The sequence below is a fragment of the Tiliqua scincoides genome, chromosome 1 (genome assembly GCF_035046505.1).
Source record: "Tiliqua scincoides isolate rTilSci1 chromosome 1, rTilSci1.hap2, whole genome shotgun sequence".
NCBI lineage: Eukaryota > Metazoa > Chordata > Lepidosauria > Squamata > Scincidae > Tiliqua > Tiliqua scincoides.
The window spans coordinates 134,800,260-134,821,253 of record NC_089821.1 but is presented as its reverse complement, the minus strand read 5'-3'; the positions used below and the strand labels follow the sequence as shown (position 1 = coordinate 134,821,253).

General features: G+C 44.1%; 1 protein-coding gene across 7 annotated transcripts in view; it reads right to left on the bottom strand.

The window, feature by feature from the left end:
• The window catches only part of LOC136657645 (protein FAM228B-like), a 63,249-nt gene that overhangs the window by 22,906 nt on the left and 19,349 nt on the right, over window positions 1-20,994 (bottom strand). For 3 of the 7 annotated variants that reach the window (XM_066634713.1, XM_066634683.1, XM_066634704.1), the window contains exons 7-10: window positions 19,818-20,015; window positions 8,299-8,376; window positions 1,839-1,926; window positions 806-950 (exon numbers count right to left, since the gene is read on the bottom strand). In XM_066634713.1, coding sequence (XP_066490810.1) covers window positions 806-950; window positions 1,839-1,926; window positions 8,299-8,376; window positions 19,818-20,015 — 509 coding nt within the window. Of the gene's footprint in view, window positions 1-805; window positions 951-1,838; window positions 1,927-8,298; window positions 8,377-9,512; window positions 11,921-16,800; window positions 16,905-19,817; window positions 20,016-20,994 lie in introns of those variants that run through there. The other 4 variants (XM_066634675.1, XM_066634694.1, XM_066634721.1 and 1 more) reach the window with 3 other exon arrangements.

The window sequence follows — 20,994 nt, the reverse complement described above, 5'->3', positions numbered from 1 at the left end:
GTAGCCAGAGCACGTGCACACTCCTCTCTCTCTCTCTCTCTCTCTCTCTCTCTCTCTCTCTCTCTCTCTCTCACACACACACACACACACACACACACAGGGGCAGATGCAGTAGCAACAGAAGGGATTGCTTTGAAAAAACCAGGGAGTGTTTGCCAAATTCCCCCTCCCCCATGGTGCAGGCAAGCACGGACACAAGCAAGCCTTCCCAGCAAGCAAAGTATGAGATTTAGGCTACAATCTTCTCCACACTTTCCTGGGAGTAAGCCCCATTGACTATGGGCTTACTTCTAAGTAGAAACGCACAGGACTGGACTCTTAAAAGCTCAGCATCCCAACTGTGAAAGGGGAAGGATGGGGAGGCAAAGGAGCAGAGGGGAGGGGATTGATAACAGCTGCCTTAGTTTCCTTCCAGCCCCAAGTGTCAGGCTGCAGTGTATTTGTGTAACTCTATGGAATTTAGCACAACGTTTTTTGTTAATTGCGCTGAGTCACGGAACAGAACTAAGGCGGATAAATAGGCGCCACCTGTATCTGTAGAAAAGTGGGTCATATATTGACTTTTGAACAAACAAAGCCAGATCCTGATTCATGTTCGTTTATAACAGCATTTATGTGATGGAGTTTGTCAGCAATAGAACTTTAAATGAAAAAGAAAGTACACAGAAAAAAACTTTCTTTTGAAAATAACTGGTTGTTTGAATTCACTTGTGTCCTATGGCAATCGCTCAATTTATACAACCTCTCAGCTGAGAAACATGAAATATAGGAAGAACTTTTAGGAAAAAAATATGTCAAGTTATACCTGCTCCTTTGACGAACATCACTTTCCATATACCCAAATTGAATTTTCAGCCACTCTAACGGATTCATCAGCTGCCGGCTCAAAGGAAGCAGTGGTAGCTCAACCTTATGAAGTTCACTCATCTCTTTGGAAGTGTATATTTTTCCTTTAGAAAGTTAAACATCAAGAAGAATAAGATCATGTCCATTCTCTAATCTAGAGCAACTATTCTTGAAACATATATAATACTCAGCATTCATATGGCAAGCACTGTGTTCAAAGTGCTTATATGTATTATCTAGTTGTTATCTTTACCACAGCCCTGTAGGGCAGTGTTTCTCAAACGGTGGGTCACAAGCCAATTTCAGGTGGGTCTCCATTCAATATTATATTTTTAATATGTTAGACTTGAAGCTTCCTCAGTATGTGACTGCATTTTGGGGAAATGTTTCAGATCTGTACTTGTAACAGGCACTTATAGATATGCTTTTAACAATGATAGTCAATGGGATTTTCTCCTGGGTAAGTGTGGGTAGGATTGTTAGGATTGTTAAAAATGTTCCTGCTTGATGATGTCACTTCCAGTCATGACATCACTTCTGGTGGGCCCTGACAGATTCACATTCTAAAAAGGGGGTCCTAAAAGTGTGAGAACCACTGCTGTAGGGTAAATACTGCAAGACGGGAGCTGAGGATGAGAAGGAGTGGCTGGCCTAAAGCCACCTAGTGGAGTCATGCAGAGGTAAATTTCTTTGAACCAAGGAAGTCCTAAAGCATAGTCTGGTCTGGCCAAGTCCAAGCTTTCAAGAGTCAAGTCCCCATCTCCCAGGCATGTACTACCTGGCTGCTGTACTACTGCTACATAACATTTTGGAAAAAATTCAGACTGACTAGCTTCAGACTGACTAGCTTTGCCATCCAAGTCCCTCAGAGTTGATTGGGATAATGTGAGGAAAGGGGATGAGGGAAGGAAAACAGAGGAGAGCAAGACATTTTATCCTGGGTCCCCAAACTATCAGGTATTAAGTGTCAAATAATAAGCACTGCAGAGTACCTGTATCACACTGCTGGATGATCCCAGCCTCAAGGTATCTTCCGTGTATCTCCTTTAACAAGGGATCATATAAAGGTGGAATTGAAGCCTATAAAAACACAGATAAGGGCAGAGGTGTTACCAAAAGAGTCAGCTTTTTTTGTTCTTAAATTTTCCATCACAGCATTTGGACTTTATAAAGTCCAGTTGGACTTTAATGGATAGCAAGCATTAAAGGGAAAAAAGGGCAATTTAAGTGCAGCTCTCACTAATGAGCATTTAAGCCACTGTTCTGTCCAGAGTTTGCAGTTATTTAAGTCAAAGCTTAGCTCACGTCACATGTTTTATAACTTAATCTGCCATAATTCCCCATTCGACACCCGCTGTATCCCCTAGGGGAATTTTAGCACATCATGGTCTCCTTGGGGGGAGGGGGCATTTGTTCCCTTCCCCTGGGGAAAGCCTCCGCTGCTGCCATGGATCAACTCAGACCTGTGAATATTCATGTCATACCTGGCAAGAAATTGGTTACACCTCACAAGGACTGAGAAAAGTGCGTTTGGCAAGAAGCTTGAAAGTCTCCTCAAGAGGGCTTTAAACTAAATAGGAAAGGAAAAAACAACAACAACACAGCACTAAATGTAAAGACAGGCACTGGAGGCAAGAAGGTGAGAGACAAATGAATATGTAGGCTGGCAGAGCCTACCAAAAGAGCCAGATTTTTTTGTTTATGAGAGTTAGCACATAGCCCTTTTGGAATGCTGGGACCTTAAGACTGGATGCAAACCAGCGTTCTGCAGAAATTCCTTACACTCAAAGAAGAGACTGAGAGAAATATTCCAATAAATGATTGTTTTATTACAAAAAGAACAAAGCTATAACTAATGCACATGGGGGGACACATTCCTCTGTCCTTCTGATAATTAAATACAGTGTATCTAGCTTTCATGGTGGTTGCATGTGAAGTGTATTTGGGCGCATCTGAATAAATGAGAAAAAGAAAGGGGGTTGTAGGGAAGGATTTCAGGGATCCCTGATCTGCCAACCCCAGCTGCTAGCTAAAGATGGAGAGAGAAGGGAAAAGGGGGTGGGTGAAAGAAGTGAAAGAGTTCAAAGTGCAAGAGATAGCTACCTATCTGGGTGAGCAACAGTTTCTGTGAGCAACATGCTTGGATACCCTGGAGAGGGACCATTTGCTACTTAGGGATATTGAAAAGTTGCTTACAAGTAAGCAAAATCTGGGGAGATAAATGTGTAACTTGGGGTGTTTGCTTTAACTGTGTTACCCAAAAAATGGGTAACTTGGGTATGAATGAATTCCTCTTAATCAATAGCAGGCAGGTAAACAGGGCTAGCAGTGTCAGCTAAAATACACATTAGCCCCTGGTGCCAGGGTATGCCTGGCAATTTAAAATGAGGTTTACCTAAGCTAATGCAAAAAACAGATATAATCCAATGTTTGGGTATAAAATGAAGAAGTTACTGGAATTGCATTCAGGAAAACAAACACAAACTGCAGATAAATGGAAAACGTCTGACAAAACTACCAAGTTTCATTCAGCTAGAGATACAAAGTAAGATTATCATTTTCCTTCCAAGATGTGTGATTGTGGAGGGGAGGCAAAGGAATGCAAACAAACAACCAAGAGTCTGAGTTTGACCAAAATGGAAATGAAGCCTGTAGGCCAGTGTTTCTGGGAGAATAGTTCATTTTGCATGCTGACATATACGAAGGCCTATAAAATGTTTCTTGATGTCAAAGTAGACTAACCAGAAATTCAATAAAACGGGGGGGGGGGGGGGGATTTTCTCATAACAGAGGGAATGATCACTCACAAAATCTGCACCAGAGAGGTTAGTAGACCGCCTGGCCAGGCAGAAGTCATGGACAATGCTTTTCTAAAACATTTACCAAGCTTTCCAAGAGACAAACCAAAGTGGTTTGTCTCTTGGACAAAGTGGACTTCAACTATCCCAACATCTGCTGGAAGTGTACTCAGCTAAGGATGCAATCTTAACCCCTTATGTCAGTGCTTTCCAGCATTGGCATAGCGGTGCCATTGGGGCATGTGCTGCATCCTCCAGTTGGGTGTCACTCACGGTTGGGTCACAGCTGGGTGTCCTCACATTTGGGTGTCACTCTCTTCAAAATAAGGGAATGTTTGTTCCCTTACCTCAGAGCTGCACTGCCCTTATGTCAGTGCTGAAAAGCACTGACATAAGGGGTTAGGATTGCGCCCTAAAAGTGGGAAGTCCAATCAATTCTCAATGTGCCTGACAGTCAACTTCATCATTCAGAACATGGAAGAAGGAATAATGAGGTCTGCTATCATGGACTCATAGCCCAATCCTACACAAAGCCCCTCCCTAACTGATACAGACATGCCACCAGAGCATGCACTACATCCTGCAGGAGAGGCAGTCCCTGAGGTCCCCTCCACATAAGGAATCATTTACTCCCTTGCCTGGGGGTAAGCCTCCAATCTACTTGGACTTGCACCAACAATTTTGTTGGCACAAGTCCTGGTGGACCCAGGTAAATGGATCAAGGCCGAAGAGATAAGACAGGATATCAGCAGGGCTGCTGCCACCGATATCTGCCCCTTCTCTGGCTTCAACACCCTCCCATCCCTGACTCAGTCCCCCCTTCTGCTCACTCACTGAGCCAGTTTATCTTTGCTGGGTCTCCTATGGAGGCCACTTTTACTTGGCCTCTACCACTCACTGTCTGCAGCAGTGGCAAGACTGTGCCCTATGGTGTGTTGTGTTTTGCAACCATTGTAAAGTGCACTGCGCTGCTGGAACGTGAGTTCTGGAGGCACAGCAGGCCCATAGGATTAGACCTTAATCCAGCCATTTTCAACCTTTTTCCGCTCATGGCACACTGTCAAGGCACTAAAATCGTCAAGGCACACTCCCAGTTTTTTACTTACATTAAATTACTATATTACAATTAATTTTTAATTAATATAATACAATTAAATCATTAGTGCACAAAGGGCACAATCCTAACCAGGTCTACTCAGACGTAAGTTCTATTTTGTTCAATGGGGCTTACTCTCAGGAAAGTGTGGTTAGGATTGCAATCAAAGACTAGGGGGAGAATGTGCCTGTGGGACTTACTTCTGAGTAGACATGCCTAGGATTGGGCTTTTGGTTGCACTCTTTTTTCTCAAATACACGAGCAGGCAATTGGCACTCCTCTCCCCCACCCCACCTCCTCCCACAGGCACACACCCCCAATCTCATAATTGCAGTTAGCACCTCTCCTACTGCCCCTCCCCTCATTTGTCTGCACCTTCGAAAGGTCCAGAATCACTTGCCTCACATTCTCCCCCCCCCCCATTGCCTGCTCCTTTATTTCAAAAAAAAGTGTGACCCAATCTTAGGCATGTCGACTCAGAAGTAAGTCCCATTATAGTCAATGGAGCTTACTCCCAGGAAAGTGGGGCTAGGAGAGAAACCTGAGAGCCCAGCCCAGCCCAGGCATGTCTACTCAGAAGTAAGTTCCATTATAGTCAAAGGGGCTTACTCCCAGAAAAGTGGGGCTAGGAGAGGAACCTGAGAGCCCAGCCCAGCTCAGGCATGTCTACTCAGAAGTAAGTCCCATTATCTTCAATGGGGCATACTCCCAGGAAAATGTGGATAGGATTGTGGCCCAACGCCCCTCCTCTGAAAGGCAAGGCAAGGCAGGGAGATCACTTTGGGGAGCTGCAGGCAACTGTGGCAAGGAGAAGGGACTTTCCTGGACCCTTCTTAGGCTGGTGGCCTCAGCAGACTCGCTGGCTTCCTACCTGCTTGCCTCACCCCCTCCCTTCATTCTCACTCACCCTGCCCAGACCTCCTCCAAGCTTCTCTCACTGCCCAATCAGCATGCAGGGCAGAGAACAATGAACGACTTGATACCCAATCCTAGGCGTGTCTACTCAGAAGTAAGCCCCATAATAGTCAACGGGGTTTACTCCCAGGTAAATGAGGATCAGGTTGCAGGCTTCCTCTTGTTCAGCAGCAGGAGATGCAAAGGAGCCACAGCTGCTCTTTTTTTGCTGCTGCCGCCACCTGAGGGTCAAAGCAGCCGCTTCTCCCAAGGCTGCTGCCTGCTGCCTGCCTCCTCCAGTCCCACAGCACATCTGAGCCTAGCACAGCGGTTGAAAAACGCTGCCTTAACCTTTAACAAGAAAGAAGTGATTGAGGAAAGTTAAATCAGAAGGGACATTGGGCAAAAGCAACCATATATCTTGGAATTCTTGGATCCATATCTCTTGGATTTCAAGAGAAAAGAAATCTAAAGTCATCAAATGTGTGCCCCAGTGGCATTGCTAGGGGGGTGCTGGGGGTGCAGGCTGCACCGGGTGACACACATAGGGGGTGACATGCACTGAGGAGGTGACACGCTAAAATTGCAGTGGTTAGGAGTAACCCCATCATGTTATATACAGTTGGATGCAGGATTCCAAGCAGAATACAATGCAAAAACCAGAGCAAAATATCTCCTTTCTATCAAAAGTTATGGCCAAAAAACCGGAGAGCAAAAAATGTATGGATCCCTATGGAAAGTGAAAGTGAGCGGTATCACACATTTACTGGCGAGTAGGTGAACTTGCCTTAGTCTGTGGGAAAGGGCAGGCTGAGAGGAATCCAATGACACCAGAATGGTCCTGATCCAATGAATGCAGCCCCCAAAACCACCTGAGAAGGAAGTCCCTCCTTCCAAGCAGACAAATGTATTGAGCCATATGGAAAGCAAAACTAAACCTCACGGTCGCGTTTACTCACAAGTAAGCAAATGTGCCTTGGCTGGCGGTCAGGCCAGGAAAGGGGAATGTGAGGCAACAAGAATGGTCCTGATCTGATGGAACTGGAGCTCAACAAATACTCCAGAAGGCAGCCTCCCCTCCCCCACTAAGAAGGATCAAAACAGAGAATCTGGTTTACACAGAAGTTCTTAAATTGAACTGGGCACTGGGTAGGGCTGAAAACCTTACTGATTTGGGGCGGGGTGTTATTGCACGCAGGCTTCAGAGGAAATTCACTTGGTGGACCAGGACTGGCTTCTGCTTATTTAATTATTTGTTTTACTTTAACTATTTATACTTATTTTAATTTGCCTGATGATGTCACTTCCACCATGACATCACTTCTGGTGGGTCTTGGGCAGATTGTCATTCTAAAAAGTGGGTCCCAGTGCTAAAAGTTTGAGAACTGCTACAATAAGTAAGTTGACACCCGGGTTGGGGGGGTGGCACCATTAGTGACCAAGATCACTAAAATCACAGTTTGGAGGAATAATACCATCATGTTATATGGGGCAGGAGGTCTGGCTCAGTTGGTTGAGCTGCCGCCTTGTATGCCTGAAAATCTGAGGCTGCCAGTTCGAGACAACCGGAAGTACCCGAGAACTGACGACACACTGATATACTGATGAGCTGACCCTTGGTGGCAGAGAGGAGTTGCCGTCAAGTGGAGTGTGGGAGGCGAAGGACCAGACAGAGGCCAGACCAGGAAGGAATCCAGCTGGAGTTCTATGAAAGACTAGAACTATTCAATTGTAAAAATCCCTACGGGGGTTTAGAACAGCCTGCGAACCCTAGTGATGCCACTGGTGTGTTCCAAATATCAGGAAAGCTGATTTTAATGGGCTTAGAGGACAATAGAAGTGGCCAGTGATGAGCAGTGTTAAAGGGGAAAATGGTCCAGAACAGATAGGATTTTTAAATTTTATTTTAGAAAAGTGAGATACTGAATAAACAAACACAAATTCCCACCAGAAGATGAGAAATATCTAAGGAAGCCAGTGTGGCTATATATATTTTCTGAAAAGTTGAGAAGCAAGAACAGTACACATCCCTGTCCCCACCTGCAGGGATGATGTCAGGAAAGCTAACCCACAGCTTTCACCCACAGACCTGAGGCTGGCAAGAGATGTCAAAAACATTTTTTATGCCTGAAAAAAAGAGAAAGGCCAAAGAAGTGGTGAGCCTGTTATCTGGAGGAAATGGGGAAGGGGTAACACATGACCGAGAGAAGATTTTCCTTATCTCTCCTAAGTCTCCCAATTGACTGCCCTGCCCACCACAGCATGCAGGGCAGTTCTGCTTTGGTGCCGCAACATGCTATTGCTGGGGAAAGGATAGGATTAGGCTACAAGTCAGTCAACTTACAATGCAAGTTGATATGCTTACTCAGAAGGAGGTCCTGTTGATTTCTCTGGGCCTTACTCCTAGGTAAGTGTATATAGGCCCTGCAGACTTAGGGCCTAATCCTATCCTATTTTCCCAGTGCTGGTGCAACTATGACAATGGGGCATGCACTGCATCCTGTGATGGGAAGGCAGTCACAGAGGCCTCCTCAAGGTATGGGAACATTTGTTCCCTCACCTCCAGGCTGCACTGCGGCTGCACCAGTGCTGGAAAGTTGGATAGGACTGGGTCTTCAGTCAGAATAAATGTCTGAAACAATTAGGGCACACTGACTGTCATACCTTCCAAACATCTGTACATGTCTTCAGGAAGAAAGGATCATAAAATGAAGGATTGTAACTTTCTAATGATGCACTGCCCTGTGGAAGGAAGAAAGCCACTGTCAAACTATGCCTAGTAAACAATAATTAGGAAGCACAATATCTGTAAATGAACATCTTAAGGTAACACAGAGGAAATATCCTAAATAAGGGGTGGCAAACCTTTGAGAGTGTGTACTCAAATTGGTAACAACTTTCTAAAAAATTATCTTGCATGCCCTTGGTAATTTTGGGCAGCAGATTATCATTTATTATTTTATTCACATCAAAATGACAACACAGTTGATAACAATAGTATACGCACACACAAAAACCACAACATTTATCAACTGGTAAATCCTGATCCACATGGATATCTGCCCGACATCTAGGTGTAGATGATGTGCCAATGAACAATGGACGCTGTGCCAATTATGACGGCTTTTTGTAATTCAGCTGGTGTCATTGTTCAGTGGTCCAAAGTACTTGTTACTGTTGATATTGTTCGTAGTACGCCGATTACTACTGGAAGCACTTTTACATGCTTCATCCAAATTTGTGTCAATTCTATGCACAGGTCGCAGTATTTGGATATTTTCTCCTGTTTTTTCTCCAAAATTTGCGAGTCGCTGGGAATGGCGACATCTATGATTAGCACACACCTGGCTTCCAAGATGGCAACATCCAGATTGGCCTCCAAGTATCTGTCAGTCTGTATCCAAAAGTCCCCCAGAATTCTGACCTCTTCATTTTCTACCACTCTTTCCACCTAGTGTTGCCACGGCTTTTCTGACACAGGAATGTTGTACTTTTTACATAAGGCCTAGTGGACTAATTTGGCCACATTATTGTGCCATTCTTTGTAATCGGTGTTAGCTGTTCTGGGACATTTTCAAATGAGATGATGGTTTCATCCCATTTTTTGCATAAATGACATTTACTGTCATCGCATATTATTATTATTATTATTAAAGGCAAAAGAGAACAAAATGCTTGGAGGCATTCTTAATTTAACATTTGCACACCCCAATCTCTACTTACCAGGAGCACAATCTGCAGTCTGCCTGGTCCATGCTGCTTGGGTTGGAAGTGGTGCAGTTTGGGTTCCCAGCTTGCTTTGCTACTACTCGTATCAAGCAGAAATGCAGGCAGACTGCACGTCACATTCCTCATAAATAAACTACAGGAAAGAAGGGTGGGTTCCAAATCACCTGTCCCTGCCTACTTGTAGCTCCTTATAAGGGGAAGCTCCTTGTCTCCTCACTATGTTCTGTCCTCCTACAGCATCTAAAGTTTAAAAGCATGTATTCCCTTTAAACTTTAAATTCTGTGCAGAATGGAGCTCTGGGAAGGAAGGGGATGATCCAATTCTTACTTGCATTTAGTGGGAAGTATTGCATGCTATATACCAACAAAAAATTTTTCATGTGCCACCTCGGACATAGGTGCCACTGGTTTGCCACCCCTGCCCTAGGTGATCACACAGGTTTCCTATCATCTTTTATCCAGCATTTATCTTTTATAGAATGCATATAACTCTGTCATCACAATTCTCTCAAGCAAGACATCATACAAACTTTACAGGCAGGAAACTAAGGAGAAAAGTTAGCTTGCCATTTCAGCCAGTTCAGAGTTTAATCATTCCATTACTGAACAAATGATTTCATAATCATGCCAGAATGCTAACTTCTTTATTCTTCAGCATTACCAGGGCTGCAATTTTTAATGCAATGGTTCCAAACTATTAGTTAAACATGTCTGATAAGAAATTATCTCAGTAATTAACACAGAGGTGATCTATAAACATTGCTCAAGAGCTAGCATTACAGCTGATGGCAGGAAAAGTGTGGAACGGAATGAATACTGAATTTTTTTTCCTTATGCAGGCATTTTAAGTTCACACATGGAAGGGCACCTATGGATACAACCCAGATTTTTGTATCCACTGAAGAACAAGTGGCTAATGGGGAATAATTTCTTGATTAGGGTGTGAGATATGGGGTATATCTATAGCAGGGGTCTCCAAACTCCAGCCGGGGGCCAGATGCGGCTCACAACCAGCCTCTATCCAGCCCACGGCCAGTCTCTGATCCCCTGAGAGTCTCTGGCCCAGCTGCCCAAACACAACCGGAGTTGGGCTTATGGGGTGGGGGAATAGGGGTCCATTTAAGTGTGTGCTTTACTTCTTAGGCTGTGTTGGTGCTTGGAGAAATCCTGGGCATTTCAACCCACTCATTTATTCATTCATCTAAGTTCCATCTCTAATGTATTTATTTAAATTTTATTATTTAATTTTTTTTCCAGCCCTCAACACTGTGTCAGATATTTGATGCGGCCCTTCAGCCAAAAAGTTTAGAGACCCCTGTACTAAACTATAAATCTCAGGGGAGGTCTCAGAGACAAACTTGAAACTAGACAAAACTGCAGTATAGGTATGTGCCATACAAATAGGTTACCTCAGTAGGGGTGCAATCCTAACCCCTTATGTCAGTGCTTTCTAGCAAAGAAAGCATAAGGGCAATGCAGCTCTGCAGTAAGGGAACAAATATTCCCTTACTTTGAATAGGCGTCCGTGAGTGACACCCAACTGCAGGATGCAGCACATGTCCCACTGGCACCGCTATGCTAGTGCTGGAAAGTACTGACATAACATAAGGGGTTAGGATTGCGCCCTTTATATCTTAGAAACCACTGGTTATGCTTACATTTCTATTTTCTCGGATGTACAATTACAAGGATTGTAACCACATAGCACAAATACATCCCTGCTCCAAAGAGCTTACAATCTTGTGTAGGAAATATACTTCACAATCTTAAAGGGTGAGAGGTACTGTGCTGGATAGCTGGTATAGAATCCCTAACTGCAATGTCCCCTTAGTTCTCTCATTCACTTCAGTGCACTTCACCTTAAGCCCAGCAGATCTTTCCCCCAATTCCTCAACAACATCCACCACTGAACACTCTGAGAACATCTTATCACTGAGTACTTGAACCTGTCTACTGTAGAAGTGCTGACCCTTCTTAGGGGCCATGGCACTGAAGGCAGCCAAAACATCTTCTGTCTTCAAGGATATTTAACACTGTCACTGTTCTTCTGGCGAGCCTGATATCTCCTGTGAGTCTGAATAGGTGGAGGTACAGGGAGAAAGAAAGGATTATGGGAATGGTAAGCACTGAAGTCACGAGAAGGGGGCTGTTCAGAAGTTGGAAGGTGTTGTGAGGGAAGAGACTGTTCAGAAGGTGTAGAGGGGTAAGGAAGTTCCATAGGAGGGAGGTAAGGCAAAATGGTTGAAGAGCTGGTAACCTCTGAGGGAGATAGCTGTAAGAAAGGTGAGTGAGAGAATAGAGAGGGTGAGTGGAGGTAAGGGGGAAATGGGGGAAGTGGATGGAAAAAATAAGGTGGAACAGAGGGAGGAAGCAAAATTGAGGGGAGAACTATCATTGGTGGAGACTTAGAAGGGGAGACTGAAAGGAGAGAGAACGGAAATGGAGGAAGGAAAGAGGGGAAGTAAGAGCTATCAGAAGGGAAAGGGGACACAAACAATGGGTGAAATGGAGGAAGGAGAACACAAACTGAAACCGGGGCTCCAGGAGATGAGGAAGCCTAATGGAAGAAAGACACAAGGAGAAGAGAAAACAAATGAACAGAAAGATAGAGAATGAAATTCAGAGCAATTAGTGCAAGGAAGTTACTGATTCAGCATAAAAATTAATTCTTACTTATTACAAGAGTGAGTAAAGTAAAATTGACAAAATATAAGCTCACTGTAATGACTCTGGGCCTAGACATGGATATCATTGTCGACATTTTTTAAAATGATATGCTCAAATTCTGCCACTGTCTCTGTTTAACCAGGAACATGTCCTATTATCTGGAACATGCCTTGATAAGTCAAGTCACTATCCCTGTTCTCAGAAGTGTTGGCAGAGGAGGCTGCTAAGTATTGCAGGCTGCTCAATATGCTGTGTAAGTGGTCCCTCCCCCTTGCCCTTGGAGCCATTCTAGGTGGTGACAGCAATGCAGAGGAGTCTCCTGCGCATTTCTGTCATTGCTTGGAATGGCTCCAATGGCAAGAGAGGGGCTGCATTCACGTGTATTGAGGTGCTTACAATACTAAACGTGCCGCCCCTCTCTGGCTATGTTACTGCCTGTTTCTACCTTTTGAAGATGCCTTGTCAAAATTCTGTGAGTAGGGACAGTGACTGCTGTTTTTCAGGGTTTAACCTCCTTTCCAGAATCATTAGAAGTTATAGCTCTGAGGTAGAGATAAATACTTTTCGTCTGCAGCACACAAAACCACGTATATGAACTAATGACCATACACAACCTAGCATTTCACACACTGCAACTGGTGAAATATATTTTGATTATCTACAAATTGTAGGACAATTCTATTTTTCCAATAGAGTTCTTAAAAACTAAACAACAGTACAGGTCCAGCCTTGTTATACACGGCTTTTTTCTACACAGATTTGACTCAACATGAATGGCCATTGCAAATGAGAAGGAATGTGCTGATCCTGGAGAAGGGGAAAAATGCCCCCCTTTAAAATCACATTTTAAAAAACTGCTTTTTACTGTTGCAGAGACAGTCATACAAGTAATTACAGGTATAACCTAAGTATCCACAGATTTTTCTATCTCAAAGCCGATGAGAGGGGCCCTCTAAATTAAAGGAAAACAGTTGTTTAATAATGCCAAAGAGGGCAGCCGACAATCCATCAATCATTCTCTCTGCAGGCTTCACTCCTCCCTTCCCCCTAAGCACTTGAAAGAAGGCTAAACGGCAGCAATTATCACCTCCATTCTTTCTCCCTTGCTGGAGCTCCTAGTGAAGCCTAAGCTCCTGGAGAGAGAATGATTGACTCTGTGTGCATTACAAAGATCATCAAGGCTGTTTTTAAATCACCAGAGCAAGGAAACTTTGTTTTTTAAATTGATTTGCTATAGTGCATTTTTTGCCATCCACATGAGTTCTTGGAACAGAACCCTCGAAAATAATGAGACTCAACCTGTACTTGTTATTAATCATGGGAGGACTAGTTATTGCAATACACAGTAGATACTTGCCTATAAGGCAAGAAATTTCTGCCAATAAATCAAGTGTAAATCATCTCCTCGCCTTATCTGTGGGCCACTCAGAGGTCAGGGCTGTTCAAGCACATCATGCAGCCAGGAGAAGCCCAGAGGAGAGCAAGAGAACAATGCAGCGATAATTACAGGAAAATCAATTTCCATGGTGACGGGCTCCAGGGCAAGCTGCAACCAAAGTTAACTTTTTCACTCCTCCTGAGAAACAAAATAAGCCAGGGCTCAACAGATCCATTTAAATCAAGCAAGCCTTGTTCTCTTTGGCAGGATCACACCCAACCCTTCTGCACCCTCCTTCCATTTTGCAAATGTTTTGCAGAAATCTGGTTTTTAAAACACCAAGCTGTAATCTTCATTTCCATCTGAAACAGTCTGAGGCTATAATTCAGTGCACCATTATTTAAGAATAACACCCATGAAAAGCAATGGGTCTACTTCTCAGTAAATCAGGTTGCAACTATGTATAACTGTGCTTGCTCATGCTCATTCCTTGTTGATTGTCTCTGCTGTGAACTGAATTGCACACTACCAGTTATGTGTGACAAGTTGTATGGTATATGTTGAGCCTCTGATTTAACACACCAGACACCTTAAAGAAGATTTGATAAATGGTTCTACCAATATGTTGTTTAAAGTGCACTTACTCTGATGAATAAAAATGTATCTTATGATCTTTTACTATATTTTTAATAGAGACTGTACAGTTCTGAGGTAACAATTACTCGTAGGTTATTTTTTAGGACCTGGCCTTGAGTAAAATCAGACAAAACTATAATCAGCCACCCACCCGAAGTCATTTGAGGGTCACAGAAAATTCCATGATTTTTGGCTCAAAACCTGCCCTTGATTTATCTATATTGACTTATACTTAAGTATCTATGGTAAGTTAATAGAGAATGCAACATGTAAGATAGGGTATGCAACAAAGGATAAAAATGAGGGCAGTGGTCCTTGTATGAGAATACAGGGATTAGAGGTGCATTCTTATTTTCATATGTGGAATGCTAGCAGACACAAACATTTACGGCCCAATCCTATGGGTCTTTTATGACAGTGGGACTAGTGTCCCACTGGTGTATAAAGCCCTGCGACAGTGCAAAGTTCAGGCCACTGTTGGGCCATCTGTGGCAGCTGCAGCAATGGATTCCCACCACCATGGACCCTGGGTGGTGTCAGGACATGTAGGCTAGCACAGGGGATGTCTACCAGGCAGGAAGGGGGAGGAGGAGTTATAGGGTGGAGAAGAAACTGGAGGCATGTCGAGGGCAAGAGGGGGTGGATGCTGTGGCAGTGACTTTCACTGCACCCTATCCTCCATTTTCCAATCTGACATGCCCCTGGCTCTCCTGGGATTTGTGCCAGCAAAATGGATGGTGTAGGTTCAATGAGATCCATAGATGGGATGCCTACCAGGAGGTAAGTAAGAAATACCTCCAGCAAGCTGTCCAATTGCCACTAACCCCCCCCCCCCACTACAGCATGTGGAAAGCATTCTGTTGGTATGGCTGCATGCTGTAATGTGGTGGGGGATAGGATCGGGCTGTTAATATATGCCCCAACAGAAAAGGATTATGTCCTATGCTTCACATATCTTATATTTTTATGATATAAATCCATAAACATGAAGTCAGGGAACCACATGCAAGCTGAGATAGTAGTAGAGAAAAAAGAAAAAGGGAGGAAACCACCAATTTTTTGTAATTTATGCAGATACAATACAAACATTTCTTTAAAAGATATTTTAATCCAGTGGTATAGCTGACCCCTCTGGCATCCAGGGCTGTGACTCTTGATGTCAACCCCCTTCTAGAAGTGCCTGACACAGAAGTAACTGTGATGATGTGATGATGTCACCACAAACTATTTCCTGGTGCCACTCTAAATGTCCAACTGCTTTTTCACCTTTTTTTCCTCTCATAGAGAAAAATTCAGTCAGCAGTTCCGAACATCTCACAACCACTTCAAGTGCCCATGAGGGGGAATGCAGGAACCCCTGCAAGGTGTGGCACCCCCCTGGCTCCACCTTAACTACACCACTGCTTTCATCAGGGTTTCCTCCCCTTTTCTTTGCCTGGTGTTGGTGGTTGTTGTGGTTGTGGTGGTGGTTGAGGGAGCACGTAACCCTAAGTTGGATATGAAACCCATAATTGTATTTTTTTTAATGTCCGACAATTCCCTGTTCCAGATATTTCTTAACAAGGAAGCATCTGCCGTGTCATATCCTATAAGCTGTGCATAAAGTAATCACATTGGTTTGGGGAGACTTCTTCCACCAACCAGATGATACAGAAAAGAGGGGGTCTTGGAAGCCCAGTGGAGAAATTAAGAAATTAAGCCCAGTGATGCATCTGGTATCAAAGAAAATTATGGAGCCCCTCCCCCCCCCAAGAATGCCCACCACAAAAACTGGAAGACCCTGCTTAAAGGCTCTGGGTGCTCTTCTCAGAATTATGAACTAATTCATAAAGAAAGCTCAAAAGCAGGGATATCAATTTTCTAAGCAGAGAGTACAATTTCTTAAGTGAGAGAGAAAATAAAAAAAAATTAAAATCATTCGCTGACTTGGGAAATAAAACACCCTGAATAAAATTCATTTCCCAGTCCAGGGAATCAAATTCACTAGCAATAGCAAATTACTGGCCAAAGATCCCCTAGAGAACTGGTTCTCAAACTCTCCAGGAGTTTGCGGACTAAGAGTAAGTCTTTGCGGGGACGGGGTGGAAAACAATCATGCAATCTCCAGGATCATGCTGCTGTGGGGGAAGGGGGAATGTTTTTAACCAAACATACTTCTGCCAGGGTCCAGGGGGTGTGGGGAGCTTCCTGTGGCTTCCAGAAAGTTAAAAAAAAAACAATTGTGGCCCACTTCCAGTTTCACAATCACAACCCAGAAGTGGGTCACAAACATTTTGTTTACTCTGGAAGCTGCAGGGAGTGCTGCAGAGGGCTCCATGAGGCTCCCTGCACCACCACCCCCCCCCAGACCCTAGCAGCATGTAAATTTGGTTAAAAACAGCCCCACTTCCCCCACAGCAGCACAATCCTGGGGATCATGTCGCTGCTTTCCCCCTACCCCCACCCCTTAAAGGGAAAAGGGCAGGGGCTCTCAGGCTGTTGGGTCACGATTGACCAGTTTGAGAACCACTGCCCTAGAGGGCTCTGAAGCAAAAGGGAAGATTTGAATCTGGGAATCCAAACCTTCATAATTTAAGTCCAGCATTATAACCACTATACCAGAGATCTGCAGTCTTTTTCAGCTCACAGCACACTGACAAGATGCTAAAATTGTCAAGGCACACCGCCAGTTTTTTAATGTAAATTACATTACTACATGACAATTAATAAGTACAATTAATTAATTAAATCATTACATGACAATTAAAGAAATTCACCACAAGCTGAAATCAAACTTCTCCAAACTTGAATAGATCTTTCTTATAAAGTTGCCTTGAACCAAACATCCCTTGGAAAGGGAAGAGGGAATTATATGTGGTTTCTGGAAAAGAAGAAAGTATGTTTGAAAGTAAGATGGTCAAATTTTTATCAGAAGTGTCAGAACATGTTGGCAAAGAGGTCAGAGCACATGGAGTACTGGAGAAATGTGGAGTGAGAGGCTATGAGGTGGCATGATCAAAACAAGTTTTGGTATCCAACTGGGGGCCGGGGGGGGGGGAAGAGAGAGAGAATGCAAGGCAAAGGATTCCAAGACCTTTGGAAAGTGGGGACAAGCTAGGAAGGGGGGTGTTAACTGCTTATGTAAGATTTTAGGACGGGGAGGGGGGAAGGAATGAGTTGTGTGTGTGGAGGGAGTGAGGTGGGGGAAAGGGTGAGGGAGGAGAGGGATGTGCCAATTGTCTGCTTGCGTATGCAAGACAAAAACTGCCCTGTCAATTGAGGCAATGCAGGGAGGGTCGCTTTTGGGGCATTGCCAGCAGATAAAAGTGACAAGGAAATGCGACTCTCAATGACCCTTTCTTAACCAGCCTGTCAACTCCTGCTGCTTGCTTACTTCTTACCTGGCTGGCTGGCTCTCACCTACAGAGCAGTTCCCACCCAGAGCTCCTCTGAGCTTCTCCAACTGCTCAATCAGTGTATTGCAGATGAGTGCTCCCCCCCAGAGGCTGGATATGAGCACTGGCTGGGAGGCGAGCTCCATGGATGCAGCTGCCCCTCACTAGCATCAGGCAGAACTGCCAGCCCCACCCACAGCCATACCAGCCATTGAACCAGCAAGGGCAGAGCTCAGGAGTGGATGCTGCAGGGCCCACAGGCTTCCAGAGGCAGGCAATGCAGGGTGAGAGGCAGACAGAGAACGTAGGGATGACAACGAACTGGGAAGGCGGGAGGGGGGGACAGTTCTCTTTTAGTGGGTAATCAAAAGGGGTAAGGGCTCCCTAAAGAGCACAGAGATGAGGTTCTTGACAAAGCAGGGTTGTGACCAATCTCAGTGACCCAACGCAGAGAACAGAGGAAGGGAGGAGGAACTTGAGTGCTGTAACCCCCTTTTGTGAGTGCAAAAAGCTAACCCCCCTCGAAGACCTTCCCTGTCTGAAGCCTGTTCGAGGGGGTAAGCTTTTTGCTCTGCACAGAATCTTCCAAGCCACTTCTTCCAAGCACACTGCCATGTGAGGCTTAAAGCAGCCACTCTCCTGCATAGCTGCTGCCTGTCTGGCCCCACAGCACACCTGAGGCCCATTTGCAGCACACCAGTGTGCTGCGGCACAGCAGTTAAAAACCACTGCACTATACTGCCCACCTCCTGAGGCAAAGGAACCAACTCATAAGGCAGGGGTTGCTTTGTTAAACATAGAGAACAATCCATTATGTGGGAAAATCAAGTCCTGCCTCTCTATTTGGCTACAATTATTGAGGAGGAAGAGGAGAAAAAGATAGCATATCTATTGAAATTCTGCCTTTTGCTAACTATATCCCCCCTCTTTGTTCAAGTATTCACAAGGGCCTCAAGTAGCCCAGTGAGCAAGTGCAGTTAGCAACTGCACTGGGTTAGTACTGAGTTCTAATGAGATGAGTTCTAATCCTTGCTGGTATCAGCAAATTTTGTGTTTATAAAATAACTTAATTAAATGCATCAGGCAGGGACCATTAGCTGACCTTGCTGGGGAAATCCCTAAATAAATAAGTTAAAGATGTGGAGAACCCTGGGAAACCCCAGGGAGGGGAGAGCTGAGCCATGTGGTACTGAGAAGCCCTGAACTCCAGTTCAAAAACTGGAAGTCCTGAGACATTATGGAGCCCTGCAGCAGCATGGTGCCAGGGGTAACTGACCCCCTAGCCCCATCTTAGCTACGCCACTGAGGTATGTGTCCACACAGGTATATGGCCCAAAAATCCTAGTTAACAGGTGCATAAGTAAAAGCATGTGACTACAGCAACCACAGATGGCTACTGCAGTCATACCCATCTTGTCAATTTGAACACAAAACATTTTCATAAGTCTGTGTAGTAAGTCCTTTCGAAGTTTGATTATGTAAAGCAACAAATTCATGCATCCAAGTTAATGAATTAAAAATAAATAAATGTTGCAATTCTATTAACAGAGGATCATAATTGACAATGCAACTTGTTTTGTTCAATGTACTGAAATAATATGAATGGGGGGGGGGAGATACCACATATCCCTCTCCACCTTTTACTTCTCTCTCCAAGGTCCATTTTTCATAATCACGCCGCCTCTCCAGGTATGAAAACCGTAGGTTCTGCTCACACTTTGAAAAGTAACAAGTGGAAAGGGACTGGCACTATGAATTATCAGTGACAGGGAGAGCAACAACTGTCGTTTTCTTCACTGCCCAAAGAAGAAAGTGAACATAAGAATTAGAGCAGGCTGCCAAGGAGCCTGGCTGCCAAACTCCGCAGAGCGATGGTTGTGCTCTTGTATACATATCTATTTCTTGCCTATGTGACAAAATAAAAACAAATCAATCCTCTGTGTAGGAGCCACTTTTAGTTTTTTCTAAGTAGGTACACAGTCATCAAGGTCTCTCTAAACCCAGATAATGCTGAAGATTTTTTTGTTAAAATACAGAAATGGCAGCATTTGACCTCAGATTTATCCTCAGAACTATATCCTGTCCTGCTCATGCACTGCAATGAGAGAAAGTAATATAGACTCCACTGCCCTGGATCCAATTCTAGGCCTCAAAATAAAAATAAATAAAATAAATAAATGAACATGACATGAATTAAAAATCATCAGGTAAACCATTTTTTTCACTACAGTGGTAACACATCCAACAGTTTGCTAACAGCCCTCTGGAGCTGCAATCTATACACACTAACTGTGGAGTAAGTCCCACTGAATTTTGCAGGACTAACTTCTGAGTAGATGTATATACGATGGCACTGTAAATTTAGCTCTCCCAGTAAAAAAAAATGTTTTCACCAATACCTTTTTATTACAGTAGTTTAAATACAGGGAGAGCTGTTTTCGCTTCCTTTCCTCTATTTCTTCACTTGACTGGTTGTCAATTTTATCCTGAATTTTCTGCAGCAGTGGGCTCGAAACACTCTCAAACCATTTCTTGTACAGCATTTCCCTCCGCCTTAGAGCTAAGAAATCACTGTGCTTCAAATACCTGTCTACTTCCTAATTGACAGAGAGATGGTCATTACTGCGAGGAAGCATATTAAACAGTGAAATAAATCACATCCTTCAAAAACAATTACAAACACTATCAAAATATTTTAAAAGATCGTTAAAGGACAAAAATTAAGGGATGCTTCTCACAAAATCACATTCCTGACAAACTCTTCTGTTAAAAACAAACAAAAAAAGAACTCATTTGTACCTCCTTTGCTTTTCCACTGGTTTCCTAGTGAAATGGGCTATAAACAGAAGATCCACAAACTTTGATGCGTTCATGTGTACAAACAGGTATATTATGGCAAACTGAGTCATTCTTGGCAACCAACATACATATGACCAGGGATGGGAACTCGAGTCAGGTGACTCGGATTCGAGTCGCGAAAATGTGTGTTTTTCACGAACTTGTGAGTCACACTCGTGGAAGACTAAAAAAATACTAAAGTCAAGGGCCTCTTGACTTGGCACTTGTCCCCACATAGGCAGACTCAAGTCTGTGTGTGTCTGGGTGTGCTTGCTTACTGTTTTCACAGTGTGAAAAACCTCTTGGGGCCATCATTCAGACTGGATGAGCAGCAGGGAAGTTCCAGCTGGGAGGCAGGAAACTGTTGATGTTTTCCTTTTGCATAGGGTGGGAGGCGGGAGCGAGCTCTTTCGCCCATCTCTGATAGGAAGGAAGGAACCAATGATCATTGGACAAAGGATGGGCGATTCGATATTTTCTTTGGCTGAGGCAGGGCAGAAGGAGGAGCCAAAGAGGGTTCCTGCCTTACAATTGCCTGGAGAAGCCCAGGTAGGGGGAAGAGACAGAGAAGCCAGGGGGGGAAGGTGGTTCGTAGCTATCTTGCTTTCAGAATGCAAGGTTCCTTTTGGCTCTGTTATTATTTGGGCAGAGCAAGCCTCACTGAATGACTGGCTGAAGTGGCACTACTTCTAAGTAGAGCTGCCAAGGATTGGGTCGTCCTGGTAAGCCTTGCATCTG